Here is a 17,322-nt window from a genome sequence, read left to right as displayed (position 1 = left end):
CCCCACCCCCCACCCCCACCCCCGCAACTGCCCCGGGAATGGAGGGCAGTAGGAATGTGCAGTGTTGCCATAGTTGGGGAAGGAGGTATTTCAGCCTGAATAAACAACATACGCAAAATCACAGCGAGTGTGTGGGGGGGGTGTTCAACGCAACACACATTTATTTGATTCCTATTTGCCCATCCTGAGCGAGGCCTGGGAGTACAAAGTTAAGCAGGACGAGACTCTAGTCCTCTGGGCACTGACAGTCTTGGGGAGGCAAACAGGTTAGCTGGCATTTTCAGTACTACATTGGAGTCACAATACTAGAGGTAGACACAGGATGCAGTGCAAAGGAGGAAGGGGACTAACATCTGCCGCCTACTTCTTTGTGTCAGGCCCTCTATCAACTTTATTCCACTTAATTATTCCCTGATTATTGTGAGACGCAGGTATTGATATCCCCCCTTAACAGAGGAGGGAAAAGACTCGGGGAGATGTACCTGTCCAAGGCTCTGTCCTAGTCTACATCAGAACCAAGTATCAAATAGGTCTGTTTTTAAAAACCTAGGATTTTTCTGCTACACAAAAATGAGCTACCTTCAGGGAGTCAGAAGGTTCACAGGAGGATATGACTTCTGAGTTTTTAAAGAGAACTCGAAGTGAACCAGGTAAAGGGAGTCGAGGGACATGTTAAGGGCATAGACTACCTTGAGGAAAAGTGAAAGTGTGTGCAGAGCAGGGAGGGAGAACAAGAGAAGATAAACAATTTGGTACTCAGGAACAAATGGCAAGGAAAGAATCAGGTTTGTGAGTCATAGCAAAAAGCCAGAATTGCATCAGTAACCTTTGAAGGGTCTTAAGTAAATGACCTGATGGGATTTGCATTTTACTCTGAAAAAACGATTTTGTGGATGGGCAGGAAGTAAGGACACCTTTGGCAAGGGCCTCCTACAATTCAGAGGAGAGAAGATACAGTCCTAAGCTAATGTAGTAGCAGTAGAGATGAAAAGAAGTAAATGAGGGCTAGATATATTTAGGAAATAACAATTGGCAGGACTTATGGATTGATAAAGATGTATTTAAAAGGGGAAGTCGGTAGGACTTATTGACAGTGGTAATGGGGAGGGGGAGGTGAAGGAAAGTGAGTCTAGGCTAACACTTAGGCTTCTGGCTTGTTCAGAAAAAGCACAGTATCACTTACCAAGACGGAACACAAGAAAAAGGTCTGGCATTGGGAAGGAGGGAGATGAAGTATTGAGTATCACACATCTTGCACTTGAGGTATCAATCATTGTCAGATAGAAAGTCTGATTTAGTGAGATGGTGATGGCTGTAGATACGGGTGACTGATTTGTTCCAGGCAATATCGGGTAGACTGAGAAGAGCAAAAGACTAAAGATGAAGTAATGGTACAAACATTCAGTGAGGAAGAAAAGAGGAAGGGGGAATGAAGGAGGAAGTGGGAATGGTCAGAAAAGAGGTTAAGCCCTGAAGGCTAAGGAAGGAGAGGAAATGGATAGCTGGGACAGAGAGACCATAAAGCAAAGATTAGCAAGTGTGCACTGGATGATGCAGCAGGACGGCCAATGTTTGTCATAGTCAGGGGAGGAAAGAGTGAAAATGTGAGAGCAGAGGTCTCACTGCAATGAACTGAGAAGAGAACATCAAGTGAAATAGTGTGCACAGACAGCAGAGACAACTATTTGAAAAAGCCTGGTTGAAGAGAGAAAGGAGAAATGGAGGAGGAGGAGGAGTTAGGGGAGGCGAGGCTCCCAATCAGTACTGGTTATAGCATCTGTAGAGGAACATGAGGCTGGAGTAGGAAGACCTGAGCATGATGGAGCAGGGTAGGGTTAGGAGTCAAGTCAAGCTCACAGCATTTCAGGGTTAGGGATATAAGCTGTCTGTAGCAGTCTATGGTTGAGGGTTCAACAGGCCTTCCAACAGTGCAGAATTAGAGACAAAGCCACCACCTATGGGGCAGGGGACCAGTTCACTCTCCAGGCAGGAAAGGGTCAAGGTTTGATTAGTGCCTTCAGCAGAGCTGGGAAGTTGGGTGTTCCCCAGCCTGTCACAGGATCCCAGCCAGGGCCAGAGCAGAACCCCTGACCCTGCACCTCTTCATTCAGACAGGATTCATGGCAGCCACGGGTTACCTAGGGAGAAGGTGGGCATCAGATCTGGGGCTGCCTGTCTGTACCAGTACTTACAGACTAAGCCCCCTGTATTCATATTTCAGGACCCAATGAGAACTCCCCTCAAGTTCATGTTTGCACTCCCCATATTCATGAAAATGTCCACACCTTCCCTTCCCTTCCATACTCACATCAAAGAGTCCTGCCCCACGCTGCTGGTAGAGCCTTGGGTTGAGAAAGCCAAGAGGAGGGAGGCCACTGAGGAGTCTATGTTCATTTATCAGGGATAGGATCCCACCAAACACTGGAGTAGAAGCCTGCAAGAGTAAGAGTGTAAGTAGAGGTTAGGGGTTCAAAGTATTGGCTTTGGGGGATGGATTTTTTTTTTTTAAGATTTTATTTATTTATTCATGAGAGATGCAGAGTGAGAGAGAGAGAGAGAGGCAGAGACACAGGCAGAGGGAGAAGCAGGCTTCATGCAGGGAGCCTGATGTGGGATTCGATCCCAGGCCTCTAGAATCACAACCTGGGCCGAAGGTGGCACTAAACCGCTGAGCCACTCGGGCTGCCCCTCGGGGACAGGGACGGATGTTTAAAAGGATCATAGGTCTTGGAGGAGGCAGGGGTTCTGGGTGCAAGGTCTTAGTAGAGGATGAGGATAGTTCCTGAGGGGAGTTTGGAGCCAGGCTGATTCTTACCGAGGTGCCAGACACCCATGGAATGGGCACGCTGTTACTGACCACCCAGTAGCCATCGGAGAGTGCAGCCACATCTGGATAGGCACGGCCACTGGCATTGAAATAACTAGATGGTGGTAGGTGGGGACTGGAGCTCAGGAACTGGGCCACAGCTTCCTCCTGAAAGGTGTTGTTGAGTGAGTATGGTCTGCTTAACTGAGGATCCCTCCTACCATCTATCCCCATAAATACACATACATACCTGGTATGAAGGCTGTGGGAACACATTGCTGAAGCCGCCACCACTGATATAGTCAACAATCTCAGTTGTGACTCGAAATGGATTCTGGAAGGATGTGCCTCCCACCGTGGTGACATAGGGGCTGAGAGCAGAAAACAGCATTCAGATTGTGGTGGTCCCAAGGGGACCTCCAAAATACGTGGAGATGGGGGGGTATGGGCTAGGTCTTGCTAGAGGGGCTGGACTCTGTGGGGAAGCAGGTACATGGGGAAGATGAAGCCCTCAAGGCGTGGGCCTGAGGTGACAGTGCATACTTTTCTCTATAGAACATTCACCAAATCTTCTACTCTAATGCCTGGGAACTAAGGAAGAGGAATACTGGGAACTTTGTTCTACTTAGAGGCCATGGGACCTAGATCTATAGGAAGAAGAGGGGAATGCAGCAACCAGAGCCAGTTAAACTGAGGTCTTAAGCTACAGGAGCATCTGGTGGGGTCAAGACAAAGGTTCCAGATCATGAGGTCATAGATGAAAGATTGGCGGTCACAGGTAAGAGGTGGGCTGGAGTACTTACCTGGAGGCAGGGAAGCTGGGACGGAACTGGTGTCTTCTAGAGACAGACCAACACCCAGCCCCACTGTCACCTGGGAGAAAGACCAAGTTTAGCATTCAGATCAATGGGTCAGAGCTTGATATGTGGGTTCGGATGTCAGAGAAGAAATTAAACAGTCATTGCTGCAAGAGGTCAGAGTTTAGAGGTCAGATCCGGGTCCCTGGTGAGTTCAGATTATAAGTCAGAGATCACAAGGGTCTCTGTGGGGTCAAACTGCCTGGATTCCAGAAGGGTCTAAGTTTAGAGTAGGAGGTCACCTGAGGCAAAGAGCAGGGTCAGACCCCGAGCAGCTGCCTTCATGAACTCAGTGTTGACCCGCTGGATGTAGGCACTGCTGAGGGAGTCCTCGTCATCTCCATAGCTCACAGTGTGCACATGTGGCAGGGCTGACTCATTACTGAGCAGCAGGAGCCACTGCAGGAAGGGCTCCTGTGACTCATGCCGGCCTGGATTTAGGGGAAGGGGAGGAACACAAGGACGTTGTCAGGATCTCTGTCTAGCTCATGGGATTCCCTTGCGGGAGCAGTAATCACCACTCACCACCAACCCCTTTCCCCACCCACCAGTCCCCTTGGCAGTACCAGGGCTACTGTAGACCCAGGTGGAGATGTTGGCACCGGCACTCATCAGGTACTCCACATCTAGACTGGCCTCGATCCCAGCCCGGCCCCGGCCCTGCTGTCCAACTACACGGGCTACCGATGCCTGGTGTGCAAAGTTCCCACCAAAGAGGCGCATGAATTCAGCCAGGTCTGACGCATGGAAATACTGCTCCAGGAACTACAAAAGGAATCAGAGCAGATATCATGGGTCAGAGGATGCAGCCCCAAAGTCAGGGCAGGGGATGCTGTTCCAGTTAGAGGGTGAGAACCCAGGGGAGGAGTCAGAGAGCAAGCCCAACCTGGGGAGACATGTAGGGTGTTAGGACCCTGGAGTTCTCTGCCTGGCTCACCTGGGCACAGGCTTGGCTGTTGTTGGTTGTGCCAGAGCCCACGTCTTGTGCTGTCAAGTTGTATCGCTGACGGATCACAGATGGGGTCACCCCCAGGTGCAGGCCAACAGTCCCTGACACCTGTGGCTCAGGGCGTTGCCTCAGGGATGATGTGGGGGGGAAGCGGTGCAGCCCGCCCACTGTGGGGAGAGGTCAGGCTTGAGGAGGAGATCTTTTCGACTCCAATTCCCACTCTACCATTGATCCCACCCCAAGCCCCCCATGGCACCTAAATTTTTCCAGCCCCTGACTCTGTCTGCTTCAACCCCCACCAACCCCATTGGGTGTTACCAAAGTCCACATGAGGGGCCAAGGCCTTCGGGAGCTGGTATGGACGTAGGGACCTTATAACATGGATCTCTGCAGGTGTCCCCACATAGCGATGAAACTCAGCCCCAGAGAGGAGCAGTTCTGCCTGTCTGGAGGTCAGAAATCAGAGAACAGAGGTCAGAGAGCAGTACAGACCAGAGCTGAGGCCACCTGAGCATCACTGCTCATCCTCGTCTCCCCGTGTGTTAGCTCTCACCCACAAGCTCCCACCAGCTCTCAGCCATCTCCCATTGGAGTGACTTGTCTCCCTGATGGGATGATTGGTACCCTCCATGGGGCAATCATTCCCTCTCACCGGACACTCAGCCAGCAAGTCAGAAAGTCTTGTGTGGTCACCGAGTGGCAGTTCCGGGCTCCAGCTGCTGAGAGCCATTTTTGGACTGTGTGGAAGGTCAGTGGTGATGGCCGGACCAGTTCAGCCACATCCTCTAGGGTCAGGTATTTTCCTGCAGGGATTCAGTAGAGAGGATCTTGCTTTTCCAGGTTGCCCATTTTGGACCTCAACCAGGAGACATTGGGACTTCCCAGAGAACCTGGAACAGGGTCTCAAGGGATAGGTGGGAACTTTCTAGCAAAAAGGCAGGCTATGCAGGTGCAAGCTACATTTGGGGGCCAGGGAAAGAAAAGGCTGAGGAGACTTGGAATGCCATGGCCAGAAATACTGATTTACCTTAAAGGCCAGAACATTGCAAATGCTGCATTAAAGCGTGTATTTTCATGATCATAAACAACACATGAAGTTAAGAAATTAAAATTTTCCATATTAAGTTTATTTCCAGTAAAAGTTTTCAAAACTTTCAGAACCAATTATAAGATGACATCTAATTCAGTTCCAGTTTTCATACTTGTTGATTTTAAGCTAAACATGACAGTGAGTCACTACTTTCCTGCACAGTGCCATGCACACAGCTCCGGGGTGAATCTGAGACTGCCCCCCCCCCCAACCATGAAGGGCTTCGTGCCAGGGAGGGACACTATCCAGCATGACCACTGGAGCAGAACACTGTTTTGGAGTAGAGTAGGGAGCAGGGTGGGGAGTGAGGTGGAGCGGATGAGACTATGGACCCCTGAGGGGCCTGGGCAGCAGTCTGGATGCAAGAATAAACAAATGAGTTGGCGGTAACAAGCAATGGTAAAGAGTGGATGACTCCAAAGGCTCTTTCAGAGCTTCAGAACTGGAAATGACAGCCCTAGAGTCTGACTGGAGGAGGACATGGGCGTGGGTTGGACTGAGGGTGGCGAAGGAATTGAGCTGATAAGCACCTGTCTGTACTCGACACTACCACTTCTCCATCTGTCTGGTGGCTGATAAGGAGTAGAGTCAGAATTTGAATCCAGATTTGATCACACAGCCTGGGCTCCTAACTTTCAGGTTTCTAGCCTGATAAACACAGGTGGAAAGTTTTGGGGAAAAGAATTTGAGTGAATTTTGGACAGTTTATTTCTAGTTCACTTTTTTTTTAATTCAGAAACTTCAACGAGAGCCACTAACCACTGCTATTCAACTTCCCTATATCACTGCCTCCCCAGGCACGAAGAGCATGACCCTGACATTATGTGCACCATCCCACACTCAGCCCAGCCCTGAGTCCCTCCACTGCATCCCGCATCCCAGCCCCAGTCCCTCTCCCGATAGGCACCATAATGAGGAGAGCCAGGATCCGACACAGCCTGTACCAGCTTGGACAATCTTTCCACGTTCTGCTGTCTCAGGGCAAAGGTGAGACTCAGCTCTTCCTCAGAATCTACACGGCCCAGGGACACCCAGCCTGGGGGCAGCCTGCAGGGTCAGAGGTCAGGAAGATGGCCTTTGTTAGTGGGGGGGATGGGAAGTATCAGTCATGGAAGGTTCAGGATCAGGGGCTGAGACCTGGGGTAGGATCCCAGAGGCAGATATGACTCACAGGAGGTGAATGCTTGGAGACTGAGCCTGGGAATAAGACTACAGAGGGGGTACCAGGAGCTGGTAATGGGGTGAAGGAGGCTGGAGCCAAGGCAGTGGGCACAGGACAGGGCACAGGGGAGGGGGCAGTCTGTGCTGAGTCAACTCACGTCCGCTGCTGGTCTGGCTCCGGGCTGTAACTGCATTTGCTGGCGACACAGAGAGCAAGGAGCCCTAGGAGGCTGCAGAGGCAGCAGGCGGGTTTCAGCGGGAGCCGGACTGCCAGGGTATCCCCACCCTCCAACAAACATAATCCCCTCCTCCCGGAGCCCCCTCATTTCTCACCAGGTTCGGAGTCTCATTTTGCCTTTCTGGAGATCCACTGTCATGTGACAGATCACATGAACCCTATGTTCCATCGCCACACCACGCGCCGCCTGGAAACTACTGCCCGTGCTGGCTCCTCCTTCAAGTGGGTGGTCCTAAGTGCTGCCACCCAGATCCTTCCTCTGGCGGTGAGCTCTGGATTAGTCCAGGGCTCCCCCCTGCTGCGAGTCCAGCCAGAGGGGTAAAGGGCAGTGCTTGAGGACGGGCTCCCAGGCACACAGACCCACGGTCGGGATTCATCGTTCGCTGTAGGTATGGGGAGAGCCACCCAACCTCTCAGAGCCTAGGTTTCCTTTAGAACACGGAAGCTGTTGTATTTAAAGTGCTCTGCCTCCTAGGGTTGCGGTGAACGCGGACAGAAATAAAGCAGGCACAATGCTCAGAAGGGAGCCCCGTGCGCCTTCCGTGAGCTCTTACTACACGTAGACCCTCGGGGCTAAAGCTGGTCATCTTTCCCCACCCAGCCAATCCCTCTCTAGATCCCAGCCACAAGGAAGCCGCTGTCTGCCTCCTGGACCTTGTGAGAGGGAAAGGCCCGCTGCAGAGATGTGAGGTCAGCCTCAGGCTAGGCTCCCAGGGCCATCCCCACCCTAGAGGCCCCGTGCCCACCACCCCTCTGTGCCTCTCTAGGGTGTCCACAATACATCAGGTGCCTTGCAATCGTCCCCCATCCCAATGGCCCCCACAGAATACAGCCAGACACTAGATACAAACTGCAGTTTATTAAGGCTCCAGAGTGAGAATTGGCACTTGGTTCTGTGCAGGGGCAGGGGTGTTAGTGGAACCCAAAGGAGCTGGGCCCAAACAGGTTGGAGGGGCCTCCCCCATCCCCCCTACCCCCCAATAAATAAAGTCTCAGCTCCACCTCAGGGTGCTGGCACGAGGCAGGAAGCCCTCACTGAGGAGAACCCAGAGCTGCTGCCTCCTTCATATTTCTCCCCACATTGGACCTGGCCCCAGGTCAGTGCCCAATAGGACCTCTATTTGACTGGTGCTCTGACAGGACCAGGGTGAGATGTGGGACCTGCCCCCACTGGAGTTTAGGATGGGGAGCTGGCCTCCCCTGTGGTCAATCATGGTCCGAGGCTGCCCAGGGCAGGCTCAGATGGGGCCTGCATTGGGGACACTGTGCGCATCCCAGGTCGGGGCCCAGCCTGGGCCACAGCTAGATGTGCAGCTCCGTGTCATCAGGTGGCTCCAGGCCGGACTCTGCGCTGAGTGCTGAGGCTGAGGGGCCCTGGGCCACCCCAAATGGTGAGACAACGGGTGAGCGAGCAGCCAGAGGAGACAGTGAAGGGGAGAAGCTGGGGGACATGGCGGCTGAGGATAGGGAGCCTTCGTGGCTGATGGGGGAGCGGTGAGAGGCTGGTGGGAAGATGGCCCGGGTTGCTGCTGTGCTGGCTGGCTTAGGGGGCACAGACTTGGCTCCTGGGTGGGCCACAGCAGTGATGAGGGGGGGTGGATCAATACGGGGAGCTGGGGGACATGGCCGAGCTTCATCCTTGAGCCGGGCAATCTCTGTGAAGACACTGGCCAGTGGCTGGAACTGAGGGCACCAGCTCAGCAGGTAGTCCCAGTTATAGCTGCCACGGAGCTCCTCCTCACCAGCCACAATGGCTGTCAGTGCACCTGCCACACATGGCTTGCCATCTGCTGGGAAGCCATAGTCCCCGGTGGGTGCAGGGCTCAGGCCACAGCCCCCTAGGAAGGCTGTGGCAGTGGCTGGTGGGCCCTCTTCTCGGTACAGAGTGGCTCCTGCACCTGGCAGCAGCAGCCCTGCCTTGCGGCCCTTATACCAGGTGTCAGGGGCAGGTGGCTCGCAGGATGTGTCACTCAGTCCATCTGCATCCTGTTGGATGCCTGAGTCGGGGCCACGGGCAGCCAAGGAAGAAGCCACACTGGCCACTCTTGGGAATTCATTGATCATGCGGATCTCGTCATCCTCTGCAGCCTCTGCTGAGCCTCGGCCACTTGAGTGTGAAGGGTCCAAAGAGCCACCACGGGGGTAGGGTCCTCCAGCTCCTGGCCCACCATAGCTAGGGAGAGTCTGGTGATAGAGGTGCTCTGAGGGTGGTGGGCTGGGTGGCTCTCGGCCTAGCTTCTGCAGAGAGCCACTGGACAGGGGTGCTGCCTGTGACATTGGACCAGGTGCTGCCTCAGCCTTGCGGCTACGGGCCCGCACCAGGCCTAGGACCAGGGCTGCTAGTGCAAGCACAACCACAACTCCCAGGGAGGCTGCCACAGCCCCCACCAAGAGCAGGTTGAGGTCGGGTGCCAGGCCCAGTGCAGTGTGGGTGATATCCACGGTCACAGGCACTGTGGCACTCCGGGAACCAGGCAGAGGCCCCCGTGCCACCACCTCCAGCCTCAGCTCCCGTGGTGCCTCACGCCGTGTCCGGCCTCCACTCCCAGAAGTGCCTGTTCCGCTGCCTGGTGCCCGGCTGTCCACTCGAAGGTACAGGGCACCTGTAGTCTGGTTGATACCAAAATAGGGGGAAGACGTGGCAAGGGAATAGAGCACCAGGCCATCGGCACCTCCATCCTCATCTGTGGCCTGCACATGACCCAGGCTGTAGCCACGCCGGGCACCTTCTGGCACTTGGAAGTGGAAAGCTGGAGCCAGGAACACTGGGTCATACTCATCCTCCCCTGTCACCAGCACTGACACAGTGACTGAGGCTGAGAGATTCCCAGCATCAGCAGCACCCACCAGCAGCTGGAAGCTTCCTGTGTGCTCATAGTCAAAGGCCACTCGTGCCCGCAACTCCCCTGTTGAGCTGTTCAGTGCAAATGCCTCTCGGCCCTCAGGCCCTGGCCCAGCCTCCAACAGGGTATAGCGGAGCCTCCCAAAAGCTCCTGCATCACCATCAATCGCATGCAGAGTGGTCACAAGAGTGCCTGGAGGCTGGTTCTCTGCCAGGCTGGTGCTGAGCAAGCTCAGTGGGAAGACTGGGCCATGGTCATTCACATCCTGGACCTCGATGGTCACTGGTGCCAGAGCAAAGTGTGCCCCAGCAGGGTCAGCAGCCTGCACTACAAGCTGATGTCGAGCCTGGGTCTCACAGTCCAGGGGGCGGGCGAGTCGCAAGGCACCTGAGTTCTCATCCAGTTCAAAGAGCCCAGACGGATCGCCTGAGCTAAGGGTGAAACGCACAAGGCCATGAGGACCCGGGTCAGCATCAGAGGCCTCCACATGCAGCAGCTCAGCTCCAACAGGTGTGTCCTCGGGAACTGCCATGCGGTATGACGCTCGAGTGAAGACAGGTGGGTTGTCATTGACATCCAGCACAGTGACGGTGACAGGCACAGCTGAACTGCGAGGTGGCTGCCCCCGGTCAGCTGCAGCCACAGTTAAATTATACTGGGTTAGGCTTTCAAAGTCTAGAGACTCAAGTAGCACCAGGCAGCCCAGTGCCCGGGGGCCTAGTCCACCACCTTCCCCAGTCTCAGCCAGCCGGGGTTCCAGCTGGAAGACTCGGCCCCGGTTACCACTGACAATGCTATAGTCCACGGTGGCATGAGTGCGGCTTCCGTCGGCATCTGTGGCCTCCAAGGTGAGCAGGGTGGAACCAGGGGGCAGATCTTCAGTTACAGCCACACGGTAGTGTGGCAATGTGAAGCTAGGGGTGTGGTCATTCTGGTCCTGCAGCTGCACATGCACTGTGGCTCGTGCTGCCCGGCCTGGCATCCCATGATCTCGTGCTTCCAGTACTACGTCCACCACTCCTGGCCCCTCATGGCCCAAGGCCACTGTTCCCACTGTTGTGAACAAGGTGCCTGCGATGAGAAGGGAATGGAGAGAAATATGCATTCAGCAGAAGCTATTGGTGAGCATAGGGTGATCCTTCGGGGCCTAGGAAATGGCCTTGGAAGTCTGATTCTAGGGGATGGCCTGTGTGCTGGGACTTTATGAAATGGTCTCCAAGATTCATGAAATGGCTTCTAGATATGCAGTCAGGATGGGGCTTAAAATAGAGACAAAGCAGGGGAAATGTTCTCACTGGGTCAGAGATCCAGGAGTTAAGGGTTCAGGCAAGAGATTCTAGGAATGAGGTAAAAATATGGCCCATTGCTGTCAAAGATAAGGGATCAGATCCTGGGAAGAACATACCATTGTTGGGGTCAACACTGAAACCCTCAGCAGGGGAAGCCAGGTGGTAGGAAATGTGACCATTGGCACCCGAATCCTGGTCAGTGGCAGAGACGGAGAGAATGGCACTGCCTGGAGGTGTGTGTTCGAGCAGTGTCACCTGAGGGGTGAGGACAAATGTTTATGGCCAAATTTCCCAGCTGCCCTACTGTCCACTTAGCTTATTTCTGGAGCTTGATCCCATGAACCCTGCTTGGCATCCATGCCAGCCTGAAGCCCATACTTGGTGTTCAAACTGCCCACCTTCCTCCATTTCTGGGCAGAGGATGAAGAACCTAGACACAGTTCCTAGGACTCAGACAGCTGACTTAGAGATGGGACCCTCCCATCCCCAGGTCATTTCCAACATCCATCCCACCTCAGACCCTTCTGGCCTTGGCACTTCCTTCCGACGTGAACAACCCTGGGCCCAGGTGTGGGGTCACCTAGGGGCATCAGTACCTGGTAGAGGCTCTGCGAGAAGGCAGGTGCATTGTCATTGACATCCTCCACAAACACTGTGAGGTTAGCATGGCCCTCGTGAGGCCCGTCATGTGCCAGCAGTTGCAGGTGGTAGCGGTCACGCTGCTCAAAGTCCAGGGGGCCCGTGAGCGAGAGGCGGCCTCCATAGCGACCTATGCTGAAGGGATCCTGGGGTCCAGATGGGCTCAGCACATACCACAGCACCGGTCCTGAGTCCACATCATTCCCTGTTACCTGTGCAATCTCTGAGCCCAAGAGTGCATCTGTAATACAGGGGATAAGTATTTGGCGTGGTCCGAGACACCCCTGGAGCCCCAAGGAGGGGGATGTGCTGCTCCACCACCCTTTGTACCTCTCGCTTTACTGAGTCCTCACCTTCTGACACTCGGAGCTCCCAGGGCTGGGGGATGGTGGGACGATTATCATTAGTATCGATGACCATCACTGTCAGGGTAGCTGAGCCCACCAGGGCTGGACTTCCTCTGTCTGTGGCCATCAGTACCAGCCTGGACACAGAAAACAATCAGGGGTGGGGCCTGGGGATAAGGGAGAACCACAGGCAGGGCTGGAAGGACTCACGACAGACCTGAGAATGTAGCCTAGGGATTGAGAGGGATTCAGGGCAGGCCTTGAAACTGCATGGACCCATGATGGGATCTTGCAATCTACCAAGCCAGGCCTTACCGTGTTTCAGCCCAGATCTCACGGTCCAGGATGGCTGTGGTAGTAATAGTGCCTGTGGCTGGGTCTACGTGGAACAATCCGCGTGCCGGTTGGGATGCAGCCAGGCTGTAGGAGATCTGTCCGCTGGGACCTTGGTCCAAGTCATCTGCCTCCACCTGGTAGGAAAAGGAGGCTGCTGGCACTGGGCTGGCCACATGCAAGTCCGGCAGCCGGCCCTGCCCCTCATCTTCCCATCACGTCCCACACCTGCAGCAGGGGTCCCTCCAAGGGCCTAGACTCAGGCAGGAAGGCCACGTAGTGGGGCCGCAGGAAGCGGGGAGCATTGTCATTTGCATCTTGCAGCGTTAGGGTCAGCACGGAGAAGGCAAAGGCTCCCCCGCTCTCTGCCTGTAGCACCAGTCGCAGTCGTGGGCTCGCCTCAAAGTCCAGCCCCTCTGCCGAGCGAACTGTGATGGCTCCTGCGGCAGGGGGTGAGGGGAAGCAAAAAGCATCACAGACAACCCTTGCTTGCCCTGGAGCCTCCCTCTCTGATGCCCCTTCCTCAAGGGCAGCCTCTCCCCAACCAGGGCCTTCTCGGGCCCAGTGAGGAGCTCCCCCAGGAGCTGTCCCCTCACAGGGCCCCTGCTCCTGCCCCTTACCTGTACTAGGCTGAATGGAGAATGTCCCTTTCTCATTCCCACTGAGAATGCTGTAGATGATGGGTCCATTTGAGCCCCCTGCATGGACAGCCTTAGGGGAGATAATGGGAGTCCCTGCAGAGAGGATGGTATTGGTTGGACTGCTAGCACTAGACTGAGGGAGTTTATGACACATTTTTAGCAAGTAACCCCAGCCCATTCAAGGATACAAAGCTGGTCTCCCACCAAGTACTAACCAGGCCCAACCCTGCTTAGCTTCCCAGATCAGAGGAGATCGGGTGCTTTCAGGATGGTATTATGTTGAGTACAGTAAGTCAATCGGAGGACAATCATTATGGTTTCACTCATATGGCGAATATAAAAAAATAGTGAAAGGGATTATAGGGGAAAGGAGAGAAAATGAGTGGGAAAAGTCAGAGAGGGTGACAAACCATGAGAGACTCCTACCTCTGGAAAACGAACAAGGGGTAGTGGAAGGGGAGGTGTGCGGGGGAATGGGGTGACTGGGTGATGGGTACTGAGGGGGGCACTTGACAGGATGAGCAATGGGTGTTATACTATATGCTGGCAAACTGAACTCCAATAAAAAATACACAAAAAGAAAAAAGAAAAAAAATAAATTTAGAAATGCTTTTGAAGTGAAAAAAAAAAAAAAGATACAAAGCCGGGAGACATGGGAAGGGACCCACCTGGGGGTGCATTCTCACGGAGCATGGCTTCACTAGTAGCCCGAGGAAAACGGGGTCCACGCTCGGACTCCCCCTGCAGCCCAACAATGACCACACCGGTGGCAGAACGAGCTGGACGGCCGAGATCAGTGGCTACGACGAAAAGGACACGATCCCGGGGGCCCAGGGCTACAGGGGAGCGGGCCACACGTATTTCACCGGTGTAAGAGTCCACAGTGGTGCCGGGAGGTGGCGTGCCTGCCAGCCGGTATAGGATGGAGGCATTAGCACCAGCATCACGGTCTTCAGCTCGCAGAGTGGCCAGAGCCAGAGTCGGGGTGCTGAGGCTGGGGCCTGGGCGGGGCAGGCGCAGCCTCAGAGGACTGGTGGGGAAGGTGGGTGCATGGTCATTGACATCACGCACTGTGATGGTGACAGGTACTGTGGTGCTCAGGGGCCCAGCAGCTGCACCATCCACTGCACTCACAGAAAACGCATAGCTGGAACACTGCTCCCTGTCTAGGGCTATGGCTGTGCGTAATTCCCCGGAGCTGGGCTCCAGCAAGAAGGCTCCTGCTGCACCTGTACCCAGATAGTAGGTCACACGGCCATTGGCCCCAGCATCAGGGTCGTGAGCCTGTAATTGCAGCAACAGGGTCCCTGCAGGTGCATCCTCAGGCACCTCCACAGAGTAGGCAGGCACAGGGAAGGCAGGGGCATGGTCATTGGCATCCAGCACTGTCACTGTCACAAGCAGGGTGGCACTGAGAGCTGGCTGGCCTCCATCCCGGGCCTCTATCCGCAGCTGGAATGCTGGCTCCACCTCTCGGTCTAGTGGCCTCATGGTGCCAAACTCCCCAGACGCTAGGTCTAGGACAAAGGCTCCTGATGAGTCCCCATCTGCAGAGAAGTACATGTGCACATAGACAAAGATGTGTCAGCCCACGGGAGGGAGAGTGATTTACAGGCAAGAGGAAATGGGAAGGGGTAGAGGGAAGAGAAACTGGGATAAAAGCAGAGAAGAGAACCACAGACAGTAAAGGAGGATACTGTAAAGCAGCTGTTCTCAGAGTGTGGCCTGGGGACTCAGGGAGTAAATAAGATCAAAACTGGTTTCATAGCAATACTAAAACATTATATGCCATTTTAATTCTCAGAATCTCAGAAACGTAGAGTCCAAATACTGCATGACATGTGATATCAACTTGGATGGTTAACGGCAAGTGTGTTTATTAATGCTTATGTCTTCTAGAATGTAGGTAGAGGGACGCCTGGGTGGCTCAGCAGTTGAGTGCCTGCCTCCCGCCCAGGGCGTGATCCTGGAGTCCTGGGATCGAGTCCCACATTGGGCTCCCTGCAGGGGCCTGCTTTTCTCTCTGCGTAAGTCTCTGCCTCTCTCTCTCTGTGTCTCTCATGAATAAATAAAATCTTAAAAAAATAGAATGTAGGTAGAAAATTTAGAGTGTGAACATGTATTTTCAGAGACTCATTCAGTTTTTGCTGGCTTCCTTTTAGTTACACCTGCTATAATCTTTGCAATCTTAGTACTCTCCAACAAGTTATTTGAAGCCCTAATATTTCTTTGTACCTATGCGGAAATACCGTAAGCAGTGTACTTCACTGGCTGTTTTATAATGGTGTTTTAAAATTTTTCTCAGCTTTAATATCTAATATAATAAATATGGATTTAATGTGTTTATTATAAATATGAATTCATATTACATATTTGTTATATCACGTTATTATATCAATAAATATTGATATCGTTTAAACAAATCTCTTTAAGGTTCTCAAAAATTTAGAATATTATGGGTTATTAAAACCAAAAAGTTTGAGAACAAGTGCTCTATAGGGAGAAACAAGAAAGAAAAAAAAAAGTAACAGGAAAATAAAAACAGAGACACAGAGGGACATCATCAGCTAAAGAGGCAGAGAAAAAAAAAACACTCAGAAACACACACATGCATGAATGAAAACGTAGAAGACAGAGACAAGAGAAAGGAAACCCAGACACACTGAGGCTGACATAAGACCACAAGAAGTAGAACTGGGCAAGTGGATGCTGGGTTAGTGAGTGTGGGGACAGTTCTCACCCAAGATGCGGTACTGCAGCTGCCCGTTGGCTCCCACATCTGGGTCAGAGGCCCGCAGCACCGTAAGGGTCTGGGGATCCTGGCCCTCGGGCACCTCCAGGGAGAGGTGGGCACTCCCAAAGGTTGGGGCATGGTCATTCTCATCCTCCACAGCCACTCGCACTGTGACATGGGTCAACAAGGGGGGCGAGCCCCTATCCCGGGCATACACTATGGGGAAGCAAAATCAGTAAGATATACAGCCTGCTCCCATCCATGGAGAAACCAACACACACGGCACTCAACATGTTCCCCAGGTGCGTGTATGAACCAGAGAATGTCCATCTCTCCCTGCTCCACAAGCATGTGTGTGCTTACGTGTGTACGTGTACACATAAATATACTTGTCAGTAGACTTTTTACTTCCCACTTCTCATACTTAGTACATGCAAGATGTATCTTAGATTAGTGGTAGTGTGACAGAAAAGGCAGTAAATGAGGTATCAAAAGATGTGGGTTCAAGTCCCAGCTCTACCACTGCCAAGCTGTACTGGCTTGCACAAGTCACTTAACCTCTGTGGTACTATCAATATGCTTCTCTGTTAGATGGCCACGGTCTGATCTGAGGGGATCCTACAGGACACAACTGTGGCATTATGTATTTCAGAGTTTGTGTGATCACAATGGCAACAGCCAGGGAGTCCGATCACCTTGCAATCCACCCAACTCTTGCTTCCCCCAAAGGATCCAAAAATATAACAAGCTGTTCTCTAATAGGTGGAAGCTTCTAGAAGGTATTTTGGGGGTTCTACCCGTGTAACGCTGGTGCTTACAACACCTCAGGCTTTTGGGGTCCTGTCAGTGCGTACCTGTCAGGTTGATCTCCTCCTGCTCCTCCCGATCCAGGGCCCGAAGAGTCGTCAGAACTCCAGTGTCTGGGTCCAGGGAGAAGCTTTCTCCAGAGATCCCTCCATAAGTCACTTGCCCATTGGCCCCTGAGGAGGGGCAGCATGGAGGGAGATCAGAGGGTAGCTATAGCCCTTCTTGCCCAGGGACCCTCTCCACTCATCCCCTCAGGTCTTACCCAGGTCTGGGTCGGTGGCCCGCAGCGTGAGCAGAGAAGTGCCAGGAGGGCTGTTCTCACGCAAGAGGACGCTGTACTCCTGCTGCTGGAAAGCGGGTGCCTCGTCGTTGACGTCGGCGACACTGACAGTGAGGAGCTGCGTGGCCGAGCGCGGTGGGGAGCCGTGGTCCGAGGCCACCACGGTCAGCAAGTGCTCAGCTCGCCGTTCCCGGTCCAGGGGCCGCACCACGGAGAGCGCGCCTACGCGGCGGCAGGGCAGGTTGGAAGGACGCCGCAGTACTCCCCGCACATCCCCCCCGCCCCCACCCTCCTCCGCGTCCCACTCA

General features: G+C 53.6%; 2 protein-coding genes across 2 annotated transcripts in view; both read right to left on the bottom strand.

Moving 5' to 3' along the window:
* Nucleotides 1–128: 128 nt before the first annotated feature.
* TPP1 (tripeptidyl peptidase 1) lies at nt 129–7,299 on the bottom strand. The gene is made up of 13 exons (XM_055318081.1): nt 7,197–7,299; nt 7,022–7,093; nt 6,610–6,749; nt 5,265–5,415; nt 4,931–5,058; nt 4,601–4,779; nt 4,230–4,428; nt 3,906–4,094; nt 3,610–3,679; nt 3,057–3,177; nt 2,816–2,974; nt 2,309–2,434; nt 129–2,138 (listed from the first exon to the last, which is right to left on the bottom strand). Exons 1-13 carry the CDS (start codon nt 7,268–7,270, stop codon nt 1,998–2,000), a joined length of 1,749 nt encoding a protein of 582 aa, XP_055174056.1. The 5' UTR covers nt 7,271–7,299; the 3' UTR covers nt 129–1,997.
* A 641-nt stretch (nt 7,300–7,940) lies between these two features.
* The window catches only part of DCHS1 (dachsous cadherin-related 1), a 35,253-nt gene continuing 25,871 nt past the window's right edge, over nt 7,941–17,322 (bottom strand). Inside the window, 11 exon segments of the mRNA XM_055317655.1 lie at nt 7,941–11,015; nt 11,350–11,488; nt 11,830–12,113; nt 12,226–12,356; nt 12,535–12,689; nt 12,781–12,992; nt 13,173–13,286; nt 13,862–14,740; nt 15,934–16,143; nt 16,782–16,907; nt 16,997–17,236. Coding sequence (XP_055173630.1) covers nt 8,404–11,015; nt 11,350–11,488; nt 11,830–12,113; nt 12,226–12,356; nt 12,535–12,689; nt 12,781–12,992; nt 13,173–13,286; nt 13,862–14,740; nt 15,934–16,143; nt 16,782–16,907; nt 16,997–17,236 — 5,102 coding nt within the window. The 3' untranslated portion in view covers nt 7,941–8,403.

The sequence above is a fragment of the Nyctereutes procyonoides genome, unplaced genomic scaffold, assembly GCF_905146905.1.
Source record: "Nyctereutes procyonoides isolate TBG_1078 unplaced genomic scaffold, NYPRO_anot_genome, whole genome shotgun sequence".
Taxonomy (NCBI): Eukaryota; Metazoa; Chordata; class Mammalia; order Carnivora; family Canidae; genus Nyctereutes; species Nyctereutes procyonoides.
Note: the sequence above shows the minus strand (reverse complement) of the source record. Positions and strands in the feature narration are given on the sequence as shown.